The following is a 13612-nucleotide window of genomic DNA, read 5'->3' on the forward strand; positions in this document are numbered from 1 at the left end:
CGCTAATAAAATGCAATCTCTGAATAACATTATCACAGAACTTACTGTGTATGCATTCTTGTGTTTTCAGGAGGCATACGTTTTTCACTTTATATGGAAAGAAGATGAAAGTAATAGTTAAATATAATATGTTTGTTAGTAAGGAGTTATTTGAATATTTGAAAAAAAAACATGAAAAACACAGATAAGTGTTTAAATTGTTTGTACCAAAGAAATGGCTTTGTGTTGAAGTAATAATTTTGTATTTCATCCATCCTCTGTATAATTTCATTGTATGTTGCTTCGAGAAATCAATAAATTCTATCATTTGAAAAAAAAAATAGTTAGATATCTTGTAAAGACACTGTGCGGCTCGAGTGAGTGAATTACATTAATATTTTTCATGTAAAAAGGAAAAGAGAGTTGTCGAAACAACTTAACAATTCAAAGAGACTCAAAAAATATGACACAGTGGGGACGCCAGCTTCACTGTCTCGAGATTGAGTACGGTTGGCATTGCATGGTGATAATTCTTCAAACTAGTCGTTTATCTCTAGAGCGAGGCATGAGAAGAATATTAATCAATAGTACTATACCCTATGAGATTTCTGCCCTATTTTGGCAAAAGGAAGCAAGTGACACTTTCATGGATATTGACTATTTTATTGATTTGGCATAATTGAGGCATGCTCTACTTCACTGAAAAAAAGAATAAAAAAAATTATAATTTTGGTCCATTTCTGAGATATTCGCGTGGCAAAAGGAAGCAAGTGCACAAAAATTCATAAAAGCGACTGGCAAAAGGAAGCAAGTTACAACCTCATGATATTATTGTCACTTGCTTCCCTTCGACAAAATCATTTATATTTACACACAATTTAAAATACTTTATCAAAAGGGAGCAAGTAACATCCTTATGATTTTCACTTGCTTCCTTTTGCCTTTTTTGTTTGTTACAAATCTATAATACTTTGGCAAAAGGAAGCAAGTATATCATTCCCATGATATGATTGTCACTTGCTTCTTTTTGCCAGATTTTTCTTGTTTACTAAAAATCTAAAATACCTTGGCAAAAGAAAGCAAGTGACAACCTCATGATATGATTGTTATTTGCTTCTTGTTGCCTAATTATTTTTGGTTGCACACGGTCTAAAATACTTCGGCAAAAGGAAGCAAGTGACATCCTTATGATATGAATGTCACTCGCTTTCTTTTGCCATTTTTTCATGTTTGCTACAAATCTATAATACTTTGGCAAAAGGAAGCAAGTAACATACTCATGATATGATTGTCACATGCTTCCTTTAGCCAGATTTTTCATGTTTGCTACAAATCTATAATACTTTGGCAAAAGGAAGCAAGTTACATAATAATGAATTTCTATGGGATTCTCAAAATTCTTTGAATTGTCATAAATGATTCACCATATGACTTGCACGAATACCGACCTTTTTTTTTTTTCATCACAAATTTACATGTTGAAGGGCCTACCCAAAGACATATTTTCTTCATTTGTAGCATTTGTTCTCGATGTCACTTGCTTGCTTTTGTCAAAGTAGGGAAGATTTGATTTTTGTAACATTTTTTTTTTTTTTTGCATGAAGTTTAAGAACTATAAGGGGTCATGTCCATCACATGCCGCGATGAACATTCATTCTACATAATCATGTCAGACAACGTGTTACTTAATGTTTATCCTTGTTATGAGAGACGCAGGTTATGCGCACTCAGAGTTAAGTACTCGGTAGTCGCACAGAGATACTCGGAATATGACTCAATAAATATAAAGTGACCAGTAGTTACACTAGTACATTTTAGCATTTTGCTATCTCGTCGGAGTATAATGTTTCAGGGATAGTGGTGATTGACATAAGGCCATTCACTGTTCGCTCTTCCCCTTCATGTTTTTCAGCTGTAATATGAAGTTACTAATAACCACAGGGGATGATAGGCCCCTTGTTATTTGAGCTTAAAAGATATCCCAAGAGATAATTTTGAAGCCTTAAGAATCTTTTGAATACTTACAGAAAATTAATGATTTGCCGTACTGTTGATAATTTTGTGCGAAATGTAGAGAACATGAATATTGGTGAAATTCAGTTTTGGAAAGAGGGTTTTTTGTGTGTTTGTAGACGGAAATGTATAATAAAGTTGTAGTTAGTTCAAGTGGACCTTCGACACACTTAATACAAAAAAAAAAGAGATTGGCTCAGTTCTCCGTAAAATTGGCTTTAAAAACTGATGCGCTATTTGTGCGTGTTGTCTTTCTGCCTGTAATTAACCATCTCTCTGCGACAGGTGGGGATTTCTAAATTAGTTTGTCAAAATGTTGTTTTATCAATGTCGAGTAAAATATTGCAGTGGTTCTGTCGATGAGGAAAGCGGATCCTGTAGATCCCGTTTAACGCCCTATATATGCGATAGCATTTACCTCGAAAACGTCTATACGCATACACCTTCTTTTCGAACTTCTGCGCAAGTTCCTGGAGTTGTGATATAATATCACAATCTTCATCGTGAACTCAAGCTCGAAGTTGTCAAAGATAAGATGGCATACTATAGCTTTTAGCTCCTATTCGATGCAGGGGCTGCAACAGCTAACCAACTTGCATGGGTTTGGTAACACCAATTGTATACCAAAATAAAGGCATTTGGCTACCGACTTGGTAAGTTAATGCATAGGAAAACTTTACGCACGAGTGAACACCTCTGTTTTCTTTCACAGAACAAAAGCAAAAATTGCAAAAATGAACAAATTGTGAATTATGCGTACGTGCTCTTTCATGTAACAAAAAAAATAACACAATAAGAATAATGAATCAAATTTCAAAAATTAAGCTATAACTTCGATAATAGACCATATCGTTGAAGACCAAAAAATAAATAACGGCTCAAAAGAATAGAGTGAAATTAGAAATCTTCTGTCAAATCCAAATTCACATGAAATGGAAAAAGCGATAATAAAAAAATGAAGGATATTTGATTTTTTTTTTCAACCTAGAAAAAAATGCTAATAATTTTCAATTTCTCTCTTGAATTCTTCAATTACTAAAGAGAGAACGAAAGAAATTATGTTCATTTCATCATCTTTATGCCTTTACTCCATATGTCGTTTGAAGCTTGACTCGACAGAAAATCCTTATTCCCCCTTTAGTTTCACACTTTAGTTGTTTTTTTTTTTTGCTATATTGAGAAAGAGTAGGAAAACTTATTTTCATTTGATTCATGTCTCTTATTGCTTTAAACTGGTCTTTCGTTATCCTTGCGTTAAAGGCATTTGTAAATTGAAAGACAAAAATTGCAATTTTACGTTAGAGTCATGAAGGACTTATAGGAATATGTTCATTCAAGCGTAGAATTTACCTTTGCATTAACCTTCTAAGTTGTTTGCAAATTTCATTTATTTCTGTCCTCGTGAATCATCGGTAACTAAGGAATGGTGAAGACATCACGGTTGATTACAAGTGCGGGAAATTATTAAGAGAAAGACATGACAAAACAAACTTATGCAAAACGACTACCGTCCAAATTATAACAGAGGCACATTGCTATTTTGGAAATGACACTTTCATCAATAGTTATTTGGGCACTTGAAGGTCTTCTACTCGATTGTTACATTAATATCTCCTACATTTTATCTTCTTTTTTCTCTGTTTCACACAGCCAAGCAGAGGCTGCAGCAGTTCTGAAAAAGAAAGAAGACACGGAACATGCCAAGGTTCTTGGCAAAAAGGTTTAATCACCTCCGACCAAATTTGAAACAAGCGATGATGGTAATACGTGGAAGGAGACGGTTTCTCTGGAGGATCAGTAAGGACAAGCACCAGAAAAAAAAAAGAAATAGTGCACGAGAAAAACGAAGTCAAGGCATCGCCTGATAGGAACTACCTCAGACTGGGTTCGCATAGGAGAATACTGCAACAGGAGCTATGAGGACGTACAATCAAGGTTTCAACGAGAGTTCTTATCCCCACATTAAAAGCAAATAAATTGATGAATAAACATAAAATAAATAAATAAATAAATAAAAGGCACAATTGAAAGGAAGGTGACTTATACTATCTCCAACTGAACAGCTGATGGATGAGACCGTAAGCTTGTCAATAAGCAATTTGCTTGACTGGGATAACGACTATATAAATTTCTTCTTCACATTTAAGCTGAAGGAACATGAGATATATACACAAACAAACAACTTGAACTTTTCTTATTAAGATAAATATTTCTTTTTAGTCTGATGCTCATCGATGTTCATATTATTTGAAGAAGAATCGGAAAATTTTCGCAGAGACAGATTTTTTTTTTTTTTTTTTAATTTCGTGTGTCTTTCGATTACATTTCTTGTATGTCATTCCAGCTAGACCCTCAGGGCATTGTCGTGCCCACTATATAGGCCTATCCGGCCTATTCGGAGGTATGGGATTTGAATTCCGATGGAATCCTATTTTATTTGCTAAATTTTCCACTAATATTTATTTTCCTTACTTTGCTGATTTATTGTTTATTTCTAAATCAACTTAGAGTATGCACCAAAGTCATTGAATTTAAATTCTTACAAAAAAGAATTGTAAGAGCTATTTCGTCTCACAGGGGAATTCCTTATCCTTTACACATCATTTCCCCTCTCCTTTCAGCTCAATACATTGATAAATCAGTTAATCAAAGCACACGAAAAAAAAAAAACAGACACAAAAAAAACAAAGTTTCTCCTGTAGAAAATGCTTGATGGTAGCCGCTAGCCCCCCGTCGCTTGACTGTTTCCCAAAAGAAAAATCGTAATTCTCCCTCACCATACGACCATGCGTGATAAGTATTCGTTAAGAAGCACAAACCGTATCAAAGTGATGCCCCCAAATTCGTCAATTATATCACATTCTCTATATATTCGTCAAGAAATAACCTGATCAGAAGAGGAGGCAACATTTGTCCATGAAATAAGGATTTTGCCAAGAATGGATATCTTGGTTGCCGTATAGATGTAAATATGCATTATAACGACTCTCATTTTCTATGCGTTCTGTGGCAAAGTGTACCTCTCTCATAATGCTAAACTTCGGTTCTTGTCGTTTTTGTTATTGTTGCGATTCTTTATATCATTCCGGAATTTGCTCTGACTAGTCTTATAAAGTTCTCACAATGATGTGGTTTATTTATTTTACTGGGGCCAAAGTAATACAAGCAGTGTTTTTGATTTGTTAGGCTCCCCCACTATGTGCCCCACTTTGGTTCTCATGACTGCTTGTTAACATTTGTTGACAGTGATGTTATTAGCATAATTGCTTCGAATGTTTTTCGTGCATAATATCATAATATATATATATATATATATATATATATATATATATACATTATATATATATATATATATATATAATATTATATACATTATATATATATATATATATATATATTATATATTATATTATATATATATATACACAAAACATATATGAGATATACCGTGGAACAGTTTTGCTGAGGCAGTGTGTGTACTTCAACACTTGATCTTTGTTTTTTTCGTTTTACTTTACTTGATTATCACCCAACTTTCTATGCCGTCATTTCCCACAGATCGTAATCCCTTTAAGTATTGTGAATAGAGAAATAGAAATGAGAAAAAAAAATACATAGTAAAGTATCACGAGATCCCTCTGAATCCTGTAGACAACAAAATGAAAACAGCGCTATGCTTTTTTTTAACACCTTATTGCAATGCAATCGAAATGCCTGAATATACATGTACAAAATTCCTCCTTTCTTGCAACAACATACATTAGTAATAAGCCTGAAGAAATGCTTTAGTTGTCACTTTGTATAATTTATGTGAAAGTACTACCATACATAGCAGGCAAATCTGTCTGAATATAGAAGATAAACATCTCGCTAGTATTATGTTTGGATGAATGAAATAAAACAAGTCACAACTGCAGTGATTTTTTTTTCTGTATCAAATAATTGTTTTTTCCATACACAACTTGCGTTATTTGTATTATGATGTCTTGTATTATGATGTAGACAAGTGCATGTATTTCCCTCTCAGATTGCGACTCCTCTGCTCCTTTAACTTTGTACAGGACAATTTCGTCCTTTGGGCCATGTAGTCAAAGGTAGCTGATACTCTCACACGATATGCTTCGGGGCTACATAAATGTTAGGATTGTAGCCTGATATAAGGAGGGAATAGTAGCACAGTGTATAATGAGACGCAACAATTGTTCACGTAGATAAGATACAGAAATGTTTCGACATTATCTTCATCACTAGTCTTCCAACCGATAAAACCATGAAAGAAGGCCATCGAGGGATTGTTTTGTGCAGTGAAACCTCTCTCTCTCTCTCTCTCTCTCTCTCTCTATATATATATATATATATATATATATATATACATATATATATATATATATATATACACACATGTATATACATATATGTATGTCTCCTCTAAATGGCAGTGGTTCACTCGTAATTCAAGTTTCAGCCAGCTCAGAGGCTTTAAATGTGGGTGACTTGTAGTAAATTGCAAGTGTAAAGTGATAACAACATGTAATTATCATAATATTGTACTCAATTTCGCTCTGCACAAAGGGGCTACATAAATGTTAGGATTGTAGCCTGAGATATGGAAGGAATAGAAACACAGTGTATAATGAGACGCAACAATAAATTGTTCACGTAGACAAGATACAGAAATTAGACAAGATACAGATATTACCAATCCTGACCAAATTGCAAATATTTTTAACAAATTCTTTGTCAATGTTGGTCATTCTCTAGCAGCATCTAATCCCATAGATGACATCAAAAATCATAAAAATTACTTACCTGAAAGTAATCAAAATTCTTTGTTTTTTTACTCCAATTAATGAATCGGAAATTATTGATATCGTTCGATCTCTGAAAATAAATGTAGTAAATCCTGTGGGCCTGATAATTTAAAGCTGAATTTTTCGACAAAAATAATTCACCCCTTAGCAGCCCCTCTCATCCATATATTCAATCTATCCCTGCTTAACGGTAAGTTTCCAGACTCTTTTTAAATCGCCAAAGTTATCCCCATTTATAAAAGAGAAGATCCATCAATGGTGAAAAATTATAGACCCATCTCATTGTATTACCTGCAATGTCGAAATTTTTTGAAGAAGTAGTTTATAAGCGTCTCTCCTCGTTCACGATTGAAAATGAAATATTAAATGTGAATCAGTTTGGATTTAGTAAAGGATTTTCTAACGATTATGCTATAATCAAATCTGTTGATAATATTATTGATGCGCTTATCAAAAAGGAGCACATATTTGGAGTCTTTATGGATCTTAGTAAAGCATTTGACACTATTGATCATGACATTTTACTTGAAAAATTACATAATTCCGGCGTGAGAGGGATTACTTTGTCGTGGTTTAGAAGTTATCTAAGTCATCGAAAACAATATGTTCCATTTAAATCCAGTCACTCATCATATTTGAACGTGTCATCTGGTGTCCCTCAGGGATCTATCCTCGGGCCCCTACTTTTTTGATTTATATTAATGATATTATTAATTCCTCTCCTCGTTTGAACTTCACTTTATCTGCAGACGACACCAACGTTTTTTATTCTCATAGATATTGTAACACTGGTTGATACATTAAATATGGAATTAAGTAATATTTTGAAATGGTTTAGAAGTAATAAGCTTTCATTGAATATTGATAAAACATGTTTTATACATTTTCATACGCTTCAATCCCAACCCACCCTTCCTCAAGGTATTTCTATTGATGATATAAACATTGCTGAGAAACATTTAACTAAGTTCCTAGGAGTGACCCTAGATAGCAATCTAACTTGGAATACTCATGTCCAGAATATTATAACAGCAATATCTAAAGCAACTGGTGTTTTAAGGAGAATAAAATACTTAATTAATGATCAAACTTTAATGGTGTTATACAACACCTTATTTCTACCATATGTAATGTACTGCAATATTGTATGGGGCAACTGTAGCTAAACCAAATTGAACACAATTTTTCTTCTTCAGAAAAAGGCTCTTCGTATATGCACACATTCAATTTTTTTTTTTTTTTTGGCTCACACTGGTCCCATATTTTATCGCCTAAGAACTCTAAGGCCCATGATATACATTTATACCTAACTGCCATATTTATGTGTAAACACATTCGAAAGTTATTACCATTTTTCCATAATGCGCTAGTAACCAATGACCATATTCACCCATACCCTACCCGTCGTTCCCATGATTTTCATTCAAGTAATCCAAAGCTTTTACTTGCTCAAAAGTCGATTAGACATCACGGTCCGGATGCATGGAACACTCTTCCTGAGGAGTTAAAACAGTGTGCATCCTTGTTTTCACTCAAAGCAAACTTAAAGAAGCATATTTTACTACAGTATACTTCAAATACGAATTAAGCACGAATAATTTATATGACTCATGTTGGTCTCCCGATAGCAACATCGTATGTCGTTCCCTCTTCCAGCAAACCAATTTTATTATTCTAAATTCCAGCCTATCTGCCCCTGTGCACTTTCAAGCACTTGCACGCACATTCACCACCATCACACATCAGAGTTTATTTTCTCCTGCTATCTTCGCAGCAGAATTTATGTTGTTACGAATTTAATACGTCCCTACTTTTTCCTCGCCGGGCCGGCCATCTTTTCAAGCAATGCTTACAATGGCTGCCCTCTGTATTATCGCTTCTCAAATATAATATTGTTATTGTAATCCCAGCTGCATAGACATGCATACTGTAATATTATATCATTAATTTCCTTTTATATTGTTGTTTATGCAAGTCAAACGACTCTGTTTCAAATATACTTTGTATGTTTCCCATGTTCATGATTATGTAATTTATGTGTATATTGATTTGCAGAAAATAAAGTATCTATCAAACAAACAAACAAATGTTTCGACATTATCTTCATCAATAGTCTTCCAACCGACAAAAGCATGAAAGAAGGCCATCGAGGGATTGTTTTGTGCAGTGAAACCTATATATATATATATATATATATATATATATATATCCTCTAAATGGCAGTGGTTCACTCGTAATTCAAGTTTCAACCAGCTCTGAGGCTTTAAATGTGGTTGACTTGTAGTAAATTGCAAGTGCAAAGTGATGACAACATTGTGATTATCATAATACTAGTATTGTGCTCAATTTCGCTCTGCATAAAGTAAACTAATGAAAGGGATAATACAAGTTGTTTTCCATTTTGCAAGTAGCGGAACCCTTTCCTTAGTTGCTATAGAACTGTCTATCATGCAATAAAGTGGAACATGACTGCAAATCGACAGTTTCCCCCTTTTTATACGCATACTAAAAGTTTTGTATTTACAATATTCGAATTGAACGTTTTAAACTTTTGATGCTACTTTATTCAGTGTTGTTTTACATACATTTGTACGAACTAAGAATGCTTATTACAGAATAGTGTTGTGTATTATGCTTTTTGCATAGTTGGAATATCTTGATATGAGGTATGTCGCATCGTTATTCCTTGGTATTTTCTATTAAATAGTGCATTGTATTTTCTAAAATTCCTGCATTTGATTGCATAATGTTATCGAGTGGTAAAAAAAAAATATATATATATATATTATTATTATATATATATATATATATATATATAAATTATTGTGTGTATTGACAAATAAAAAAAAATGTTGAAGTACATCTCTGTTCTTTTTGAGTTGTACAATGCGTATTCAAGACATTTTTTTTTTTAATTTGCATTCGTCTATATTCAACACAGTAGTCACTTATGTCTAGTAATTGTCTCGACGTGCGTTCAATATCTACATATCTAATGAAGCAACCTATTTTGCCACCATTATAGGCACTTGATGGTAAAACGATAGTTGATATGAAAACTAGCAGATCTTTAATTATTAAAATATGATGTGATTTTTATTTTATTTTTTTTTTTTTTGGGGGGGGGGGGCGCTCACAAAATTCTTTTAACCGAGTGATTGTGAAATTGCATTACCACGATACCTGGGTGTATGTGCGTAAACGTATTATAGTGCAGAACTGCAAATTTGTAATTCTACTTTAAAAAGTTGTATACAGTTTGTGTTTAAAGAGATATACTAAAGATACATGTATCGTAAGTGCACACTGACAATATAATTTGACTCTAATCAGTGTCTATCTACGTGGCTTTACAGCGAGTAGTCAGTAGTTCTCCTCCTTTCCATTTTAAAGGTGCATAGTCCCGGTAGTGTAGAGGGCGCTGTTGATGAAACTGCCGATCACCGTCAGCATTGATACGAAGATAGCCGAAGTTGAGCTGTCATCATAGAGAGAAAAATCTCTTTGGCCGTCAACAAGTGTAAAGCGCGTAGGTGTTGCTAAGTAACGTTGCCTTCGTTGTCTTTTCTGCGCATCAGGCAGTCTGTAGTAATGCCAGGGTGCGCGCATATGTGCTTCTTATTATGACATCACAAAATAAATTTACCAAAGCTGTCATCCCCCTGAGCCGAATCATGAACCGAACTGTAATTGGACTACTAACTACAGTGGATCGAACTTCTTCGGACTCGGGGAAGTGGGCCACAGCGTAAGCGCCAAAGAGGAGTCGATAGCATAGGTCTCTATAGGAAACTTGCGCCGTGCGCCCGCGTACGCATTTGACTATAAAACACCGGGACCATGCACCTTTATTTTTTTTTTGTTTTGTTTTTATGCCTCCGCCAACGAAGTGGCCGGAGGCATTATGTTTTCGGGTCGTCCGTCCGTCCGTCCGTCCGTCCGTCCGTCCGTACGTACGTCCGTCCCGTTTTGTTTTTGTCGATATCTCAAGAACCGTGTGGTGGTTTTACATCAAACTTGGTATGAGTGTATATCCTGGGGGGATAATACTTTGTTTGGATTTTAGGGTCACGGGGTCAAAGGTCAAAGGTCACAGGTTATTTTGTGAAAAAAAGTAGAAAATGCATGTTTTTCTCCATATCTCGCAAATGGTTCAAGGTATCTTCATAGAACTTAGTATATGCTTGTTCCAATGGGCAGTGATTATCTTGGGAAGTTGGGGTCATGGTTCAAAGGTCAGGGGGTCAAAGGTCAAGGTCAACTCCTCAAAATATCACTACTTTCCTTATATGTATGCAATGCCTGAAGGTTTTTGGGTTTTTGTTTTTTTTTTTTTACTTGATGTATGCATGTATTACCCAATATATATTCTGTGGGAAGTTTTTTGCCAAAAGGTCAAAGGTCAAAAGGTCAAAGGTCAAGTGAAAGTGCTGAATTGCACTTTTTCCTCCATATCTCAAAAGTAACTCAAGGTATCATCATGAAACTTACATATGTATGAATGTTCAACCTAACAGTGATTCTCTTTGGAACTGTGAGGTCAAAGGTCAAAGGCCAGGTTTAGATGCTATTTTCCCATTTGATACTGAAATTATACTTTTTCTCAATACCTTGAAAATTACTCAATGCATAAACTTACAAAAGGGTCAAAAGTCAAGTAAAAATCATCAGTTCCCCAAATACCTGCACTCTGACATTTTAATCATTCATCCAATTGAACCTAGTTCTTGGAAAGTGAACATTCACCACATTTGTGGCAAACCTGTCGTTTTAATATTTTGCCAATTGTGTGAAACTGTCATCACACATTGTCAAGACATTGTACTATTAGGAGAACCATGCATTATGGCGGAGGCATATCAGTCGCCGTAGCGATATATCTAGTTTTATTTAGACGGTTAGTGCAGGCATATTTATTATCGGTGACACACACACACACACACACACACACACACCCACACATGTCTTATCAATAATCGGAGCGTCACTTTAACCCTAAAAGGGCCGGGGGGTGGATTCCGCCCCCCTCCCCTCTTGACGTTTCGCGCTATAATTCTGTAACGCGAGAAGGCCTCGTTGCGAGGCTTCTTGACTTTATTTTTTCAAGTCTCGCGCAACTTTTGAGACCAAATTTGCAACGTCCGCGCATACTTTTGCGAAGCCACGCCCATTTTTGTAACGGAATGTCGCCCCAAAACGGGCACAATTTTGTGATTTTGTGTACATTTCCTATGGAAAACAGTGCTCTGTCATGAAAGTCATAAAAACCTGATTATTTTTACAATTAATCACTTTCATTTATTAATTTTGTGCTAATTATGGTAGAAAAATGGTCAGTGACAATTTCCAATGAAAAAAACAAAGAAAAAACAAAAGTTGGAAAACAAAGAAATACATAAGAAATTCTGAAAACAATAAAATATATAAAGATTGAAATGAGTTTTTGAACTTTTTGTGATGTATAATTGTTGAATATGCTAAAACAGATACACAGATAAAAAATTAAACTCTCAATGCTTTTAATTAGGCTAAAATGTGATCTTGAGCTTAATTTGCATAATTCATTAATTAAAATTAGAAATTGATTGTTTCAAAAAATCTGATGACACAATCTTATAGATTATGTCGTGGGTCTCACGCGTGCAAAATTTCATCGCGATCGCACCACCGATGGCCAAGATCTCGGGGGGGGGGGGGGGGGGGGCGGAATCCATCCCCTGGCCCCTTTAGGGTTAAAGGGATGGTATAGCATTGGTAAAGATGAGGATTGAGCTTTTAACATTTTGAAAGATCATATTAACCACTTACAAAATGTTACAAGGGATATCATGCTAGGAGAATTCAAAGTTTATTCGATGAGAATCGGTTTAGAAATGGCCGAAATATGTAAGAACAAAGCAAAAAACAAAACCATCCTAATAATGGGTAGGTCCCACCTTTTATTCCATTTGCTCTATTTTGGATATCACGGCCATCTTAAGACCAATTTTCATCAAATACGTATTATGTAGAATTCCTCGTGGAATTATGTGCTCTTTCATATTTCGTAAGTAGATTTCTCTTTATCTCATCAATAAAAAGTTAGAAACCTGAAGTCAAGTCTCAATTTTTACTATCCCTGTAACAGCATAGCATTTTGATAAGATTGCAGAAAATATTCTTGCCACATCTGGGTTGTTAAAGATAATATAAAGTTTTGGTATTACCTCAAAAGTTTCCCTGAATTTCCTTGTCTTAGTTTGTGTTTCAGGTTAAAGTACCTTTCATATAACTAACACTGTGAGACTTACTCGCCCCAAAGTGCTCTCATGTCTTAGTAATCATGCAATAATGGTTTCGTACCAGAGCCGCCGCCGTACGGCGGCGGCGAGGTAGTACACGTATTGTGCGAATATCACTGCGACCAGCAGCGTGCAGCCCCATACGCATACTGTGTAGCTAACTGCGACCAGCAGCCCCATACGCATAGCTAAATGGGGCTTCGCATTGTAGCTTACAGGATTATGACAGATTTAGTATCGCGGGTAAATATCAACTTAAAATCCAAAAAATTCTTCAATTTAAAGACTTACCAGTTAAGTTGAAGTTTTGAAAACAGGCTTTGGGCAACGTTTGGTTTTGCCAATAGTCCCTTTCTGTTCGAATTGAAGACTGAATGTGACTCGGTCGAGAGGACCTTGGGAGAGCTACACTGAATTGACGGCCAGCGCATGCGCACACAAACATCTTATCCGTTCATGGATTTGAAATTTGTTCGCATGTGATGTGTGCGTATGCGCTGGCCGTAGTAATCAGTGTATGTAGCTCTC

At 35.1% G+C, this 13612-nt stretch overlaps 1 protein-coding gene across 1 annotated transcript in view; it reads left to right on the forward strand.

Moving 5' to 3' along the window:
• Positions 1–3718, forward strand: part of LOC140246749 (uncharacterized) — a 166766-nt gene extending 163048 nt beyond the window's left edge. The window contains exon 15 of the mRNA XM_072326087.1: positions 3643–3718. Within this exon, the coding sequence (XP_072182188.1) occupies positions 3643–3718 (76 nt within the window). The remainder of the gene's footprint in view (positions 1–3642) is intronic.
• Positions 3719–13612: the final 9894 nt, after the last annotated feature.

This window comes from Diadema setosum, chromosome 3, assembly GCF_964275005.1.
Source record: "Diadema setosum chromosome 3, eeDiaSeto1, whole genome shotgun sequence".
NCBI classification, from domain to species: Eukaryota; Metazoa; Echinodermata; class Echinoidea; order Diadematoida; family Diadematidae; genus Diadema; species Diadema setosum.